Genomic DNA, 18,682 nt, shown 5'->3' with positions numbered 1-18,682 from the left:
CGCCCCCGCCCGGGGCGTCCCGCCCCCGGCCCCGCCCCGTGCAGGTAATCCCGGGGAGGCCGGGGGCCGCGCCGGGGGTGCCAGGGGTCCGCACACTGGAGTGGCGGCGCCTCCCCGTGGTGTCCCCGCGCCTGGGTCCTTTTTGGGACTGGCTCTGGCATTCCCGGGCATCAGTCCAGTAGAGAAGTCCAGCAGGAGGCTTCCAGGTCGGACTCCTCCGAGGGGAAAGAGAGGGAAGGGGCCTCACAAACACACCCAGGTGAGCTCCAGGCACTTTGAGTAGGGTCTTTAAAGGAGCACGGTGCTAATCTGATTGAAGGTTTTGGGGGGCAGGTGGGGATTCAGACAACCACAGAACGTTAGACCGGGAGGAAACAGGCTTGGCAGCCGGCAAGCGTCAAGAACTCGGCCGCTGTAGGATCAAAGGCTCCTTCCTCCCCAGGCTGTCGGGCTTCCAGCTGTATCCCAGGAGTCCAGGGCGAGGCAGCAGGCACTCAATCAATATTTGTAGAAAGCGGGAAGAGACCTCGGAGAGGGGGTCTCTTCTTTCAGAAACAGGGAAGCTGAGGCCCAGGAAGCAGAGGTGAGCACAAAGTCTTACAGCAGGTTAGTAACAGAATCAGGAGTGGAGGCTGGTTTCCCGGTTCTGTTTTCAATTGATTTCCAGAAAGTGATTGCATCTGGGCCGACTGCCTTGCCGCTCAGTGCCTGTGAGATGCTTTCAAACTCTCCTCAGCTAAGAACTAAGATTTTTATAGGAAAAAAACATGTATTTTTATAGGAAACTCCAAGGTAGTATTTATTTATTTATCTTTGAGATAGGATCTCACTCTGTAGCCCAGGCTGGAGTGTGGTGGCACAATCTCGGCTTACTGCAACCTCTGCCTCCTGGTTCAAGCGATTCTCTTGCCTTAGCCTCCCAAGTAGCTGGGATTACAGGCACATGCCACCACACCTGGCTCATTTTTGTGTGTGTGTGTGTATGTGTGTGTGTGTGTGTGTGTGTGTATATATATATATATATATTTATTTATTTTGGTAGAGACAGGGTTTCACCATGTTGGCCAGGATGGTCTTGAACTCTTGACTTCAAGTGATCCACCAGGCTTGGCCTCTCAAAGTGCTGGATGAGCCACCGCTCCCAACCCATTTTATTTTGTGGAGACTGGGTCTTGCTCTCCCGCCCCAGCTGGAGTGCAGTGGCAGGACTTAGGCTCACTGCAGCCTGTAACTCCTGGGCTCTAGCGATCCTCCCACCTTGGCCTCCCAAAGTGCTGGAATTACAGGCATGAGCCACCATGCCCAGCTGCAAGGTGGTATTAACAAATATTGATTGAGAGTATAATCCTGTAATTCTACTTTCTCATCAAAGACTTGAGACACCTGAGTATGGTCTTTAAGGAGCATGGTGCTAATCCATGGCTTCAAGAGCTTCCCTGTGGTGGGGGAGGCAGACCTGGTAACAGGGAGAGGCCACGATGTGGGGAGAGGAGTCCAGTGGGAGCCTGCTCTGGCCCTGAGGCCTGAGTTCTACAGTAAATGGCACTGGGGGGGCCACTTCAGGATGCTTCTGGAAGCTTTTCCAGGTTTGCTTGTGGGGGCAAGAGCCCTCAGTGCATGGTCTCAGGTTCAAATCCTGGCTCCACTGCTTATTACTCACAAGATGGGAGTAGTTTCTGAGACTGTTTCTTTCTGTAAAATGAAGAGAAGCTACTTCAGTATAGTGGTGAGGATTAGAAATGAGATCACACTTGTGAAGTGCCAGGTAAGTGGGAGAATGATTATGCCAAGTGGCAGGAGCTGGGAAGGGGGACTTTGATGTCTTAGATAGGTCCTTCTCTGTAGGGTTTGGTAGTCTTCAGCCTTCTGTTATCTATGGCTCAAGCCCACCTTCTGCTTTGTCCCTTAATCCAGGCTGGCTAAGCCACAGGACACCTGCCCTGTCAGAATGAGTTTGTGCCCACCGACAGTCGGGAGTTGGGAAGGGAGCTCTTCCTTGCATCAGCCCTCCCATAACCATGGTCAGACACACCAGCCAAGCCCAGGAGGCAGAAGCATGAAAAGGCTCTTCATCGCTCAGCATGTTCACTCAGTGAGTGCCACAGAGTGTTCACTACAGGCCAGGCACTTTGCGGGGTGGGGTCCTTTTCTCAGAAAATGATCAGTGGTGGCCCCTCCCTGCCCTGTAGACCTCACCTTCCAGTGGGGCTGGGGTTGGAGGGACAGATGACCCAAGCACAAAAGATGGTAACAAAATAGTGAGACCATCTGAAAAGTTCTAAAGGAAATAATAATATGGTGTCATTGATAATTATGGGTGGGAGGGCAGGGGCTCCCACAGAAACCCATCTGCCAGGGGAGGACAAGGGAACTGAGACCCAAAGGACAAGCAGGCAGGTGAGGAGGGGCTGGAGCTGGGGCCGGGGAGCACTCTAGAAGGGAGCAGGGTGGGATAGGGTGGGGGAAGCAGAAGGTTGGTTTCTGCAAAGATCCTAAGGCCAGTATAGCAACCAAAGCCAGAGGTGGTTTCAGGGAGTGGACAGAATGAGGTCAGAGGCTGGCAGAGATCAGATGCGAGGTCTTACAGGTGAGAGTAAGGATTTTATTACAAGGACTGGGGAAAGCCATGGAGGGTTTCCCCTTGCAATTAAGGAAAGCAACAGACTGGGGGCGGTGGCACACACCTGTAATCCCAGAACTTTGGGTGGCTGAGGCAGGAGGATCACTTGAGTCCAGGAGTTCAAGACTAACCTGGACAACATGGCAAGGTCCCATCTCTACAAAACAAATTTTAAAAATTAGCCGGCCATGGTGGTGCATGGCTATAGTCCCAGCTGCTTGGGAGGCTGAGGTAGGAAGGTCACTTGGGCCTGGGAGGTAGAGACTTCAGTGAGCTGAGATTGCATCACTGCACTCCAGCCTGAGTGACAGAGCTAGACCCTTTCTCCAAAAAAAGAAAAAAAAAAAAAAAAAAGGAGAAAGGAAAAAAAAAAAGATTTTGAAAGGAATTTAATGGAATATTAAAAAAAAGTGTGATTTGGTGATTTTTCATTTTTAAAATATAGAGGATGTTTATATATAAATCAGTTTTATTAGTCAATGAAAATTGCTTATACAATTACCCAACATCCCAGCACTTTGGGAGGCCAAGGTGGGAGGATCACCTGAGGTCAGGAGTTCGAGACCAGCCTGACCAACATGGCAAAACCCTGTCTCTACTAAAAATACACACACACACACAAAATAGCTGGGCATGGTGGCACGCACCTGTGATCCCAGCTACTCGGGAGGCTGAGGCAGGAGAATCACTTGAACCCAGGAGGCGGAGGTTGCAGTGAGCTGAGATCGCACTGCTGTACTCCAGCCTGGGTGACAGAGCGAGACTCCATGTCAAAAAAAAAAAAATTACCCAACAAACCACTCCAGTTTCGGATGTTACCATATGGAGTCTCAGGTGCTGGGGGATTTTAAAATAACAAAAAATGACTGCTTCCACGTGGAAAATACTCAGAGACAACCAGTTATCCTTCCTTTTCTTATTAGCAGAAGATGTAACTACAAACTAGCCTTTGAGCGGCTGTGTTTTCATCTCCTGGCCAGGCATGTCCAGTCTTTCATGTCTCTCCTCAAAGCCTTAATCTGCTGTTTATGGCTTTTGAGATGGTTGCTGGGGAAACCAGCCAAATGTCATGTGGGATTAGAATGCAATTTCAGGGGAGGAGACGAAGCACAGAGAATCATGAGTCCAGAGAAACCCAAGTCCACATTGTTTAATCTAGTACAGAGAGAGAGAGAGAGAGAGAGAGACAGAGAGAGAGGGAGAGAGAGAGAGAGAGACAGAGAGAGAGAGGGAGAGAGAGAGAGAAACAGAGAGAGAGAGGGAGAGAGAGAGAGAGAGACAGAGAGAGGGAGAAAGCGAGAGAGCAAGAGAGAGAGGAGGCAAACATACCTAGGCCAATTGATTTTGAAACAATTCCGTCTCTCAACTAAGTAGGCAGAGAGTAGAGGGAGCAGCAAAGGCCACAAGACACAGGCCAAGGTTCTAAATGACCTATAGGGCTCGTAGTGCAGTGTGTCACGTGGCTGTTCCCAGATGGACATGCGCTGGGTGGACGTGAAGTGCAGAGGAGGACCAGTGCCCTTTCCCACGCGCTGCTGTCCTGCATGTGGTCTAATTCCCATCTTACCTCTAGGAGCATCTGGCGATGGAGGATGAGAAGACAAGAGAGTGACGGGTGTGGAGTCAGGGGTCTAATCTCTCTGTGAGCCACCTGATCTCCCCAGGCCTCTGTTTTCTCATCTGTGAAATGACGGGTTGGACGGCCTTGTCTCTGAGGCCTCATCCGGTTCCACGGTAAGTCTGATAATCATGAGTGTGCCTTTAAACAGCCAGCCCAGGTCATTATCTGACAGCTTCCTCATTTTTTATGCTACATTTTTAGGAATGTACGTTAGCACAAACCATTTGTTGGTAATCGCAAGGGAAAAACTTCTATTCTCAGAATGAAAATAGGAAGCTGTAAATTAATTTAAGTCCTTCTGCCATCAGCGGAAGCCACTCCTCCTCACCTTGGCAAGGAACCTGTGCTCTCCTGGGGGCAGTCAGCCCATTCGCAGCTATCTGGGCTGCTGAGTTCTCCTCCCCTGGTACCTCGTTGGTCTATCCTACTATCACAGTCACCCTAGGAATCCCAGAGTGAGAGCAGAGAAAACACACACTGAGGGAAGACGCAATCTAATGGCTACTCCGTTTACTTGCTGTGTGACTTCAGGCAGATCTCCTAACCTCTCTGGACATGAGTTTCCTCTTCTATAATTCATTCGTTCAGTGAATATTTACCAGCAGCCTGCTATGTGCCAACGATGAATAAAAGAGATGACAATTCCTGCTCTGATGAAGCACGCATTCTGATGGGAGAAAAACAAGAAAAATGAAGCCAGGCTGGGCGTCGTGGCTCAGACCTGTAATCCCAGTGCGGGGATTACAGATGTGAGCCACTGCGCCCGGCATCTTTTATTTATAAAGTCAGAAAATCTAAATAAAAACATGTTATGAAATTATTTCCTTTCTTGGATCTTTAGGTGCTTAAATAGGGAAATGGCACAAAACCAAAATATAAGTGGGTAACCCTATTAAAAATTTAGAGTAATGATAAAATACTGTTCTTTATGTATACTGGCATGTATGATATGTCTCTTATTATGACATGGAAGACTGGGATAATGGTGTTTCACATTCAACATCAAGATCATAAGGAAGCTCTGTGGTGAATATCATAAAAGCTCTCTGTCTGAAACTCTCCATACCAGAACTTACTTTGGGTACATTTATCAAACATGCTTAAAATTTACTTCTCGTATCTTGCCTGGAATCAGAATTGAGTGGTGAACAAAATGAAGACCAGATAAAAATCAATGCTTACCTATTAGGTCTCTAAACTCGGACTAATTCACCAATGAATAAAATACTCTCCCCTTTTGGTCTTTATAAAATTCGTTGGGGTATTGCAGTTGACTGTGATTGAAGTTCACTGTGATAGCTGTTTTATTTTTGTCTGCCCTGCTTTCATTTCCCTTTCTTGGGTAAAGGCCTCGCCCATCTGGCCTCAGGGATGGGCAGGCAAACCAATCTGACCAATGAGAATCCCACTGCAGTATGGAATCATAGAAAGAAGCTCTCTTTCCACCTGAGTTGTTGGCTACCATGTTCTCTGCTGCGAGGGGACGTCCTTTTTGCAGTAAGAAGGAATTTGGTGCACACGCAAAGAGAGGTAGAGACAAAGACAGCTGAGAGATGAAGAAGCAGTCCTTACCCTATGCCCTTCTAAGCTCTTAACAGAAGCATTTAGAGCCATACATTTCCCTCTCCACTTTAGCCCCCTTTTTCTCCTACTACATTGTACCAGGTTGGTCTATGACCAATACCATACGGCAGAAGTGATGGTCTGTCATTTCTGAGATTAGGTTATAAAAAGACTTCATCTTGGGCTCTCTCTCTTTCTCTCTCTCTGATCACTTACTTGCTCGGGGGAAGCCAGCATCCATGTGCTGTGAGCAGGTTCTGGAGAGGCCCCCGTGGCGAGGAGCTGAAGCCTCCTGCCAACTGCCATGTGAGTCAGCAGGGAAGCAGACGATCCAGCTGAAACCGGAAATTTCCCTTGACCCCTTTGTGAGCCTTGCAACAGGGGTGCCTCACTTACTTACCCCGCAGCTCTCAACCCCTCGTGGGGCGGGAAGCACAGGTGAACAGGTGCAGGAGCCAGGGCGAGTGGTTTTGGGGACTGGTAGGAGCAAAACTCCCATGGCAGCATCTAGAGGGGAGTACCTGTGACCCCCTCCCCCCACAAGAGACTGGAGGAGTGTTATAGTGAACACTCTTTTAAAAAGTTATTTATTTATTTATTTATTTATTTAATTTATTTATTTTGAGACAAAGTCTTGCTCTGTTGCCAGGCTGGAGTGCAGTGGTGCGATCTCTGCTCGCTGCAACCTCTGCCTCCTGGGTTCAAGCGATTCTCCTACCTCAGCCTCCTGAGTAGCTGAGATTACAAGCGCACGCCACCACGCCTGGCTAATTTTTGTATTTTTAGTGGAGATGGGGTTTCACCATGTTGGCCAGGATGGTCTCGATCTCTTGACCTCATGATCTGCCTGCCTCAGCCTCCCAAAGTGCTGGGATTACAGGCATGAGCCACCGCCCCCGGCCTACAGTGAACACTCTTTTAGCTTTTGCCGTTCACAGATGGCTTAAGTGTTAAATAGCTCAGTGGGCCCTCTCTCTGCCTTTTCACGTGAGGTGGTTGCCTTCCACCAGCGAGGGCAAAGGGTCAGTGTGACAGCCTTCTGTATCCCAAGCTCTTGTCTGTCTGGCATCCAGAAAAAAATCAGGTCACATGAACTAATTGAAGGATAGTAAATGCGGGGGATTTTATTGCTGACAGAAGTGGCTCTCAGAGGGAAGGGAAGCTGGAAAGGGGATGGAGCCGGGAGGTGGTCTTCCCCTGAAGTCTGGCCATCTCCAGTCGGACTTTTCTCCAAAGTCCCACTGTCGAGCTGTCCCTCTGAAGTCAAGCTGCTTCTTTCTGACATCCGGCTGCTTCTTCTCCCCTTCTCTGCTCTCTGCCAGTGAAGCCTGGGTTTTTCATGGGTACAGAATGGGGATTGGGTGGGCCAGGGGTGGTTTTGGAAAGGGCCACGTTTGAATGGGAAAACAGGGATGTTCTCACTTTGGGCCATGGTTCCAGGCTTGAGGGTGGAGCTTTGCCAGGGTCCCTGTCCTTTTCAGCCTAGAATTTCTCTGCCTCCTGTCCTTATCACAGCCTTGCTGATGACTTGATGGCAACCTCTGAGATACCCTGAGCCACCACTGTCCAGCTTAGCCACTCCCAGATTCCTGATCCTCAGAAACTGTGAGATAATGTTTTCTTGTTTTAGGCTGCTAAATTTTGGGATAATGTGTTGTGCAGCAATAGATAACTAATACACCCCTTAATGGATTTTTATTAAACCTGCAGTTTAACTGTCTCCTTTTTCTCTAGCATGAACAACTAGTTAACTTCTCTCCAGGAAAACACACCTTAAAGTGTTCAATTCATGTAATTGGAGACATCTGGAGACAGGAACTGAGCAGGAGGGCAGCTCTGTGCCCTTTCACAATAGAAGTCATTAGTACACAGTATCTAGGATTGGCAGGATGCCCAAGGGCTGCTTCTCATTTGCAAAGGAGACAAATCTCCATCCTAGACTTTCCAACAGTTGTTAGAAATATCTAATGGGATAGAATAAATAGCCTGCCAAGTAACTGAAGTTATCAAGGAAATAAGTCAGAGGAGGCTAGTCCATTTGGTCCGTAAAAGATCTTTCTTTCACTCACAGGGCTCACTCAGTCAATTTCTGAGAAATCATTTTTGGTTTAATTTCCTCCTTTAGGGGAAGCAGCCTGGTCAAATCTCTCAGGACAGAATACTGTATAATTTCCCATCAAAGATCTCAATTATTCAAAAGATATTGAAGAAAGATAGCACCCAGCCGCAAATTAACCTGATTACTTCTTTGAACCAAAAAGAAATGGTGAATCTAGAGTTAAACCACCTACAACGCTCTTCATTTGTAGCTCAGAGAAGAATGAATGATACAGTGTATTTTTTTCCATCCATATGGGAGTACATTTAATAAAGAATCTTCATCTACATAATGTAATAAAGTAAAAAAGAATCTATTAACCATTTAAAGTCTATCAAAAGGGGATACAAAGTCTCATAGTAAAAAAGACTTCTCAATTATCCTTAATCAGTTATCTTGCAATTATCCTTGATCAATGTGCAATTATCTTGCACATTATCCTTGATCTGTGCAAGATGCCTCTTATGTTTGGAGGCATATGTTTAATGTGTATCTTTTTATTTGTATGTATTCTTGCAAAGTGCATTACTGTCTTTGTGTGGTCCTTCACATAATGCAAATGTTAGATACATCTTACTCCTTTTGGCACTCAGCTGTTTTCAGGATATATCCATGTGGCTGTGTATATGGCTACTCTTGCTGCATGGTTCTCCATAGCGTTCATGTTCCAGTTGCAAACACTAGTTTGTCTCCATAAGTAATGGTGCAATGAACATCCTCAACATACCTCTTTATGGCCCTGTGTGAGAATCCCTTTGGGATATTCTTGGGACGTCTCTCTCTGTGTCTCATCTATCTCCAGGGGCAGAACTGCAGAGACAGAAATTTTTTTCTTATTTAGATGACCAAGGACTGCCAGTTTGTTCTTTAGAATGACTAAACTAGTCTATACTTCCACCAGTTATACGTCAGATTTCCTATATCCGCTCCCTCTGGCTATACTTGGCATTACTTGCTTTTACATTTTTGAGAATCCAATAGGTATAAATGGCATCTTGTCATTTTAATTTGCACTTTATCCTATTACTGGGTTTTAGTATTTCTTCATAGGCTCATTGTTTTCCTTTTGTGTCAATTACTTTTCATATCCTTTAGCCTGTTTTTCTATTGGGCTGCTTTTCCTCGTCAATTTGCAAAATCTCTTTGCATTTTATAGTTATTTCCCCTGTGTTAGTGTCAGAGGTGTTCAAACCAGGGTGACTCCATCTTTAATAGGGGCTCAGTAAAATGAGGCTGAGACCTACTGGGCTGCATTCCTAGGAGGTTAGGAGTACTTAGTCACAGGATATTTACAGTTAAGGGAACAAGTTAATAATGTTAATGTTAATGGGAAATAATAGACCCAGGAAATGTCCTGATGTCCCAATATCTTAAGAACAAAAGCATTTTTAGTGTAAGAATATGTTTCACTTTAAAGATAATAACATAGATGCTTGTGGAAGACAGCAATTACACAAAGATTAACAGTCCTTTGTCACAAACCTTTGTAGTAGAGCACATCTCTGCCATGATTTTTGCTTTATCTTATATATAAGCAAGCATTGTATCTTAGGCAGGCACGTTCCCCCTTGTGCTTTTGGGAACGCCCTACTCTGTTTATGGAGTTATCTATTCTTTCACTCCTTTACTTTCTTTTCTTTTTTTTTTTCTTGAGACACAGTTTCACTCTGTCATCCAGGCTGGAGTGCAGTGGCACAATCTCGGCTCACTGCAACATCCGCCTCCTGGGTTCAAGCGATTCTCCTGTCTCAGCCTCCCAAGTAGCTGGGACTACAGGTGCGCACCACCACGCCTGGCTAATTTTTGTATTTTTAATAGAGACGGAGTTTCATCATGTTAGCCAGGCTGGTCTCGAACTCCTGACCTCAAATGATCCACCTGCCTCAGCTTCCCAAAGTTCTGGGATTACAGTTGTGACCCACCATATCCAGCCGATTCCTTTACTTTCTTAATAAACTTGCTTTTACTCAGCTGGGCATGGTGGCTCACGCCTGTAATCCCAGCACTTTGGGAGGCTGAGGCGGGTGGATCACCTGAGGTCCGGAGTTCAAGACCAGCCTGACCAACATGGAGAAACCCCGTTTCTACTAAAAATACAAAATTAGCCGGGCGTGGTGGCGCATGCCTGTAATCCTAGCTACTCGTGGGGGGCTGAGACAGGAGAATCGCTTGAACCCGGGAGGCGGAGGTTGCAGTGAGCAGCGATCACACCATTGCACTCCAGCCTCGGCAACAAGAGTGAAACTCGGTCTCAAAAAAATAAAAAAAATAAAAATAAATAAAATAAACTTGCTTTCACTCTACTCTGTGGGCTCATTCCGAATTCTTTCTTGCATGAGATCTAAAAACGCCCCGTAGGGGTCTGGATCAGGGCCCTTTCCGGTCACATCAAGACTGCAAATACTTCTCCCTATTGTGAACATTTTCATGGCATTCCTCATTGAGCAGGAATCATTGATTTTGATGTAACCAATTAGAATTCTGACCTTATAGCTTATGCTTTTAAAGTTTTATGAAGTCTCTCCCTGCTTCTAGGTCACAATGATATTCTCCCACAATTTGTTCTATTAGTAATTTTACATTCTAGATTTAGGTCTTTAACTTTTAACTTTCAGCATTTAACTTTTCCAAACATTTCGGACCACAAACTTTTCCCAAGTAACATACTTTGAAATACCTTACTGAAATATCTAATCTACAAATCGCTTGTATTTATACTTGCTATATCTCATAAGACCTGGGGAAGCTTGGCAAGATGAGATCTTTCCTATGTGTCCAAGAATTTTAATCTTTTCTTCTTCTAGATTAGAACCACATTTTAATGTGTTCATTGAGGGCAGGAACATAGTGGTTGCTTACTCCTGCCCTTTAAACATACTCTTCTCAGTGATAATAGGACTCTGATACATACAGTGTATGCATTTAACTTGAAGCCAGTCTATTAGGTAAATTACTTAAATCTTGATTCTTGTCTTTCCTATTCTGCATTAAAAATTTTGGTTTTGGCCGGGTGCGGTGGCTCGTGCCTGTAATGCCAGCACTTTGGGAGGCCGAAGTGGATGGATCACCTGAGGTCAGGAGTTCAAGACCAGCCTGGCCAACATGGTGAAACTTGTTTCTACCAAAAATACAAAAATTAGCCAGGCATGATGGCGTGCGCCTGCAGTCCTAGCTACTCGAGAGGCTGAGGCAGGAGAATTGCTTGAACCCGGGAGGCAGAGGTTGCAGTGAGGTGAGACTGCGCCACTGCACCCCAGCCTAGGCAACAGATTGAAACTTGATCTCAAAAAACAAATTTGTGTGTGTGTGTGTTTTGACCTAGGTTATTTGCAGTGGTTTTCCAATTTTCTGTTTTAGCCAAGGAATCCTCAGCTCAAGTGAAAACATGCTAGGACCTTTAGGTACAGCAAATAATAGGGGAGTTGAAGCAGGAGTGCAAGGCCCCAGGAACCTGGAAGCATGGCGCCCCCTGGAGGCAGCCCCACAGAACACAGCTTGGGAAAACATCAAAGTGGAAACGTCCCCAGTGACAACTTTTTTAAAAACAAAGAAGGCCAGGTGCGGTGGCTCATGCCTGTAATCTCAGCACTTTGGGATGCCAAGGCAGGTGGACCGCCTGAGATCAGGAGTTAGAGACCAGCCTGGGCAACATAGGTTAACCCTGTCTCCACAGAAAATACAAAAATTAGCCGGGTGTGGTGGTGCACACTTATGGTCCTAGCTACTTCGGAGACTGAGGTGGGAGGTGAACTGTGTTCATGCCACTGCACTCCAGCCTAGGCGACAGAGCAAGACCTTGTCTCAAAAAGAAAACAATATCAAGAACCTTTGAATCCAAATACATTTATCCAGAAAAATTAGATTTTGGTGTAACAAAGTAGTGGAGTGTGGTAGAAAGAATGTCAAGAAATGGGTTCTAGTCCCAGGTCCATGACCATCCAGATGTGTGCATTTGGCAATGCCTCTGGGGCCACTTTCTTGTAAAGGTGTGTTGGGCGTGGGGTGGGGATGGGGGAGGCAGGGGCAATAGAGGGGTGTGTCTGGGTCTGTTCTGCTGAGCTCCCACAGGGGTTGGAACTCAGGTCCCCATTCCTCCCCCAGCCCCTTGAAAAGGAGCAGCTTTGTTTACCTTTCTTTTTTGTAATAGTTTTATATTGGCTTTGTGTAAGATTTCATTTGAACAAAGAGCAGAGTCCTATGGCTTAAAAATAAGTATTCAAAATCCCACTGCACTAGATAACCTCTACTGTCATTTATAGTTCCATATTTTGGAGATTTTTTTTTTTTTTTAACCAAGACAAAAAGTAAGTCTTTACCAGGAATAAATCATTTTTAACAAAAGGGGAAACCAGGGTTAAAAGGTTTCTTGGGAAAGTGCTGAAAGTGCAGTGGTTATTTACAGACAGAACAGTGACTCACCACCTTGAACTCTAGCACTGCACTGCATTAATGTTCAACAGGACTCTTGTGAAAGAACGAACATGATATTGCACTTCTCTGTCTTATTAGCTAAATGTAAGTGATGTGTATTGAAAATACTACACACAAAAAAACTCAATTCAATGGACTGATTTAAAAATAGTTACTAACTTTATTTGTATTCATTGTAAAAACAGAACTTGTTACAGGTAATCACAAAGCTTCCAAAAAAAAATTACATTCTGCTTTTGTCACCTTGATAGGACAAGGAATGTTTAAATGTCCTTAAAACACAGGGTAGTTAAAGTTGACAAATAACAAACTACTACAAACTATGGATTGTCACTTCAAGCACACTAAAATGTGGAATACATTTACATAAATTACTGACCAGTTTTTTGCCATACAAAGAGTATGCACTACAGCTTATAGTACCATAAAAGTAACATGCCCCAAAATATAACAGAAGATCACAAACACGTTCGGAGAAAATAATAACTTTGACTCTTGGGTTCAATTAAGATTGAAGTGAAATGATTGGGAAAGTTTTCTGAAACTTGAAGGGCACGCACATTATAGCAGAACCGTCAATCAACACTCACGTGGGGTTGAAAAGCAGCAGGAAGAATATGGCACGATAACAAGGGTAACCACCTTTCTCTCTCCTCAGTCCCCAATTTGAGTTAGAAAGATTGGGGACTAAACAGAAAACAATATTTAAAAACATGTATTATCTGCATAGATAGAAATCTTCCATTACGATGAGAGTGAACATTCGGTCAAAGCTATGCAGGAGTGCCAAGAGTCTGCAGGATATGATTCTGTTTCAAAAGGAAATATATAGGTTTACATCCAGACAGACCACATAACAAATTTAGTGAAAGATCTTTACACTGTTATTTAAGTGGGTAGAGACGCTGACTCAGCCCCAGGTTAGTTCTTGACCTTGGCTAAAAACTCTACTTTGAACGTGATGATTTTTATAATCTTTGTCAGTGAACCCAGCAGTTGTTGCTTTCAGTTGTCTTATGCATTGTACATTTGGTAACAAGAAAACAGTCTCCAAATGATTAACATTTTCCCCTGATTCACAATGAAACAATGGCATTCTGATGAAGATGATCCATATACCAAGGGGAGTTTAAAAGACAAATAAGTATTTAGCGAATTGTAGGATCAGGTTCATAAATCTTTTAAAACTTTTTAAATAGTGAGTTTCTGTAACGTGGACTTACAGCTCCAGCTAGGAAGCAACTATTGCGCCATCTTTTGTTCCTTTATATTGTCACCCCAATTATAAATAATTTGTTTCTTTTAGTACAGGAAGATACAAATGCAAATGTGCAAAAAAAGGAAGAAGGAAAGATGGACCAAGTTCACCTGTTTGGTACGTACAAGGTCCACAGCTCTGCAGAAAGGGGAGAAACCTGGTAGACAGAGGGCCTGATGCACCACAGGACTGAGTACATCTTCCATTGCTTAATTATGGGTGAGACTTTCCCTTTTAAAATAAATCTATGGTCTGTGAAATAGTCTGTATAGAAATATGAAGCCTTGACTAGGTCAGTCATAGCAGTTCCATCTTTAATAGAACTCAATTTTACAAGCATGGAGTGAGAGTATCATTCCACTGCAAACTCTTATTTCCACAACATATTCGATCTCATTCTGCTTCAGTAGAGTTACCTCTTAAGTACGACTATTAATCATTTCTTTAATATGAAAATCTGGGAAAGCCCACATAAAATACCAACATAATTGCTGGCTACCAAGGTAAAATTATTTAGGCAGATTCCAACCCCAATGGTTCAATGATAACAAAACCACAGAACATGGGACATCAAATTCATTAACTAAAATTATTAAGTCACCTCTTCCATCCGATGATGAGATTTTTCTTATTCACTGTTTCCCATCAGGGAAAAAAGAATCCTCCCATGTCATGCCTTTTTTTTTTTCTCTGATGCCAGGAATTAGCATTCATTGCCTCTTTAAGAGGCCAATGCAAAAAAAGGTAGAGAAAGCCCTAGCCCAGGAGTTGGGATTGCCAGTTCTAGTCCCTGGGTTGCCTTGCTGGGGGTGCCTAAGTCAGTGCCATAATCTCGGTTTTCTAATCTATGTAACATGGGGATCGAGTATATGATTTCCAAGGTCACTTTCACCTCTGTGATTGAGCCTCTAAGAAAGCCAAATCTTTTCACTTCGTAATCATGACATTTTTAAAAGATGGAGTTCATATGAATGGGAAACTTTTTTTTTTTTTTTTGAGCCAGGGACTTGCTGTTTTGCCCAGGCTGGTCTTGAACTCCTGAACTCAAGTGATCCTCTCATCTCAGCCTCTCAAATAGCTGAGACTACAGGCACGCACCACTGCACCTGGCTAAAGACTATATTCTTAAAGAATGAAAGTACTGCACTTCACCTCTATCTCCTGGTATCTCTTCAATTCAAACACACCATAAATAACTACAATATTTTATTTAAGGCTAAGTGCAGTGGCTCACGCCTGTAATCCCAGCACTTTGGGAGCCCGAGGAAGGCAGATCAGTAGGTCAGGAGATCGAGACCATCCTGGCTAACATGGTGAAACCCCGTCTCTACTTAAAAAAAAAAAAAAAAAAAATACAAAAAATACAAAAAATTAGCCAGGCGTGGTAGCGGGCACCTGTAGTCCCAGCTACTTGGGAGGCTGAGGCAGGAGAATGGCGTGAACCTGGGAGGCGGAGCTTGCAGGGAGCCGAGATCATGCGGCTGCACTCCAGCCTGGGCAACAGAGTGAGACTCTGTCTCAAAATAAATAAATAAATAAATAAAAATAAAAAATAAAAAATATTTTATTTAAACCTTTATGTTGAACTTAAAAGTTCCTTGAAGCTTTGTTTTGACTCTTAATTACTGGTATGTTTTTGAGTATAACATTTTGAAGAAGCAGAATGTGAACAGACTAATTTGCTTTCCAGCTGAGTTTTAGTTCTGGAAGGCAATGGAACTGTTCCTATCCATTTCTGCCTCTTAGTACCTTAAACCTCAGAGATGCTAACTAGTACCCTTTTTACATGGATTTATCTTTGGTTTCATCAGGTGCATGTGCTACAAAAATCTAGAACCTATGAGCCAATGCAGTGTAGGTTCTGTGACTATCCTTGTTAAGTGTGACAGTTTTCTAATCCTTCACAAATGTTTTTTTCCCAACACAAAGCACCATTATCTTGCCTCACAATTTTCTACATAGTTTGATTCCCATGAAGAGGTTATGATTTCTAAAGAAAACATGACTACTATACTATCAGGGTTAAATCTTTTTTTTTGAGACAGAGTTTCGTTCTTGTTGCCCAGGCTGGAGTGCAAGGGCGTGATCTCGGCTCACCGCAACCTCCGTCTCCTGGGTTCAGGCAATTCTCCTGCCTCAGCCTCCCAAGAAGCTGGGATTACAGGCATGTGCCACCATGCCAGGCTAATTTTGTATTTCTTAAGTAGAGACGGGATTTCACCGTGTTGGTCAGGCTGGTCTTGAACTCCTGACCTCAGGTGGATCCACCCACCTCGGCCTCCCGAAGTGCTGGGATTACGGTATGAGCCACCATAGCTGGCCTATCAGGGTTAAATCCAAGGAATAACTCAATTTCAAAAAAATTGCAGAAAAGCCTATTAAAAGAAAAAAAAACCATGAGACTTATGTCTTGTAAATTTGTTACATGAACTAGATATCAAACAGCCAAAAAAGGACAGAGGTGATAGTACCTGTTAAGATCCTGGTTCATTTCACAATATGGAAAAAGTTGATGCGTACTTAGTAGCTTTTTAAAAAAAATTCATTTTATTATACTAGAAAAATGAAAATATTAATATTTTCCATTCAGAAAAGTTTAAATGACTCCTCTCTAATTTTGGTTTAAAGTTTTCTTCAATTTATTCAAGGCTCTCAAAAAAAATAGAAAAGCACTGTAATTTGCACTGCTCGACTGTAAAATGTTTTATGTGTTAGGAATAGAATATTCTTTAATTGGCAGGCAGAGAATGAAAGCCAAGCCAAATAACAAAATCTCATGGGTTTTGATCACTTAGAAAATTACAGTGAATCAATATTACCTAAAAGGAAATTCAAAAAATTCCCAATTGTTGATAATACATGTCTCCTGACATACGGGGTCCATCTTGCAATAAAAAATGGGTACAATGCTGAGTTCAGAACTGCAAAGTAAATTTATTAGGTGGTTGTCGGTTAAAATGACAAATGATGATCTGAATTCAATACATTAAATTGCTGATAGAATTGCAAATTTCAACTGAATTTACATTGAGGCCTAGCAGTGGTAGTTGGCTACAAATGGAACGGTTTATCACCTCAGAGTATTTGAGGGCAAGGAAGATACAGAAACAAAAAATTAGGGGTATGCAACACGGTTTAAGTGCTCAGAAATAAATTTTACCGTAGTGAGAACGAAACCACATGACATGGTACTAACACTATGCAGATGTCATGGTTGAATGCCTGCGTTTTGTTGCTTCATGGTGGCAGCCGCCTTGGTTCATTAGTTCTCACGTGTGCAGCTCCTTCACGTGCCCCGGAGCTTCCCAAGTGTGCCACACAAAGGAAACAGCACAGTGAGTGGAGGCCAGCAGACCCACCCGGCCCAAAGCAAAGCCTTCTCAGTTATGAGACTTTTCTACAGAAGGGACTTCAAAGTCTAAACAGACCAGAAAGAAAGAGTTAAAAAGATCCTGCTTCTTCTTAGGGAAGTTCAAATGTACATTCTGACACCTAAGTGAGAAACAATTCTGTTTTAGGAAAAGTGCCAACTGCAATCTGGGTACAAAATTTCAACAAAAAGAAAAGTAAAACTGAATGATCTCCCCCTCATTCCCTAATTCATAGAAAAATAGTAGGTGTGACTTTTGTTTCAAAGCAAGCTGAAAAATGGTTAAATGGACAATTATTTATAAACGGTCTTCAGAAAACCTTATCATTACCTTTTCTAGTTGAAAGTCTATGAATGACATAAATAAATGTACAGATCATAGCCAAAAAACTCAAGAACTAGTGGTTAACACAATACTGGAAACAGTGAAGGATAAAAACTGGTGAATGAAGGTAGTTGGGTGGTCTACAGGCTAGAACACGGTCACGAACGGCAGAATGCAGTAGCCACCTGCGATCCTAATCGTTCAAGCTTACTGGTGATACGTCCCACTTCTGAAGTGGCCGTCCTTCCTAGGCAGCCATGTCTGGAGGGCGCCACGTCAGGAATGAGGGCCTGTGCATTGCTTTGTCCCAAATTCCAGATAAGAGCAACATGTGGGTGGATCTGTGTCGTAAGACTGATCCTCAAAGTGGATTTGGCATTTCTTCCCCAAAGCTAATCGAACAAATACTTGAGAACCATGATTTCTACGAATTATTCTGTATTTCAGGTTTCTTTTCCTGCAAAAAATTTCATGTATACTGAGTAACAACCTTTGATCGATTTATTAATTAGAAGCTGTTTATACCAGTAGAAAAATATCCACAAACAATTAAAATTATAAGACTTTTTAAATTCATAAAAATGGTACTGTACTGGGTGTGACTATAGTGCCAGTTTTTGGTATCTCACGTGATACAGAATCAGGAGGACTTACGTGACTGGAGGGGAGGGAAGCTGTTTTCCTAATTTGTTACTATTTAAAACTTGGGGGCTTCTCTTTTAGTGTAAAGTCCCTTTTGGAATATTACTTAAAATCTGGGACAGGTCAAATCAGCTGTTACTCTACACGACCGTGTCTGCAGTACAGGCGTGGTGAGAAGACCTATACCTCACTCTGCAGAGTCTCACCTATGCTGTTCGCAGCAACGCATCGGCCGCGGGCACAGATCACCATGGCCGGAGCCCACCAGGGCAGGCACCTCGCACCACAACCAAGGGCCTCACAGCGCGCAATCGAAGGTCTGGGGCTCATTCAATGCTGCGGTCGGAGGGTCGGGGCGCCTCGTCTGGGCAATTTTCTGTTTGGGGTTTTTTGTTTCTTCTTCCTCTTCAGTTTCACTTTCACAGACATGAACCACCACGCTGGGTGTCGACTCCGTTCCCGCGTGAAGTTCGTATTTCTCTCCTGCAGAGGCAAACAAAATAACCATGACAAAAGCATCACTTCCAGCAAAAAGAACCCTTTTGTCTCTTGCAACTTTTTGTTCTACTCCTATTTTAATGGGTGATTCTTGTTTTTTAAATCTTTAAATCCTATGTCAGAGTATTTTATCTTGTTTTGGTGTTAAAGATTTGATACTTTAAGGCTTGTATAAAATGTTGTTTCAATACCAAGGTCTTGGGAGTTAAAATGCAAAGGCTAATTATTGTTTTATGAATAACATGAGTGAATCTGC

At 43.6% G+C, this 18,682-nt stretch overlaps 1 protein-coding gene and 1 long non-coding RNA gene across 3 annotated transcripts in view; one reads left to right on the top strand and one right to left on the bottom strand.

Annotated features, from left to right (window-relative positions):
* Positions 1–52: 52 nt before the first annotated feature.
* On the top strand, positions 53–14,241 carry LOC116813084 (uncharacterized). Its single transcript, XR_004370895.1, has 3 exons — positions 53–259; positions 4,194–4,354; positions 13,640–14,241. It is a non-coding gene; the product is annotated as an uncharacterized LOC116813084 (long non-coding RNA).
* The window catches only part of RCAN3 (RCAN family member 3), a 34,820-nt gene continuing 28,608 nt past the window's right edge, over positions 12,471–18,682 (bottom strand). For both annotated transcript variants that reach the window (XM_032759322.1, XM_032759323.1), the window contains exon 5: positions 12,471–18,411. In XM_032759322.1, coding sequence (XP_032615213.1) covers positions 18,227–18,411 — 185 coding nt within the window. In that variant the 3' untranslated portion in view covers positions 12,471–18,226. The remainder of the gene's footprint in view (positions 18,412–18,682) is intronic.

The sequence above is a fragment of the Hylobates moloch genome, unplaced genomic scaffold (assembly GCF_009828535.3).
Source record: "Hylobates moloch isolate HMO894 unplaced genomic scaffold, HMol_V3 SCAFFOLD_9, whole genome shotgun sequence".
Lineage (NCBI taxonomy): Eukaryota > Metazoa > Chordata > Mammalia > Primates > Hylobatidae > Hylobates > Hylobates moloch.
Note: the sequence above shows the minus strand (reverse complement) of the source record. Positions and strands in the feature narration are given on the sequence as shown.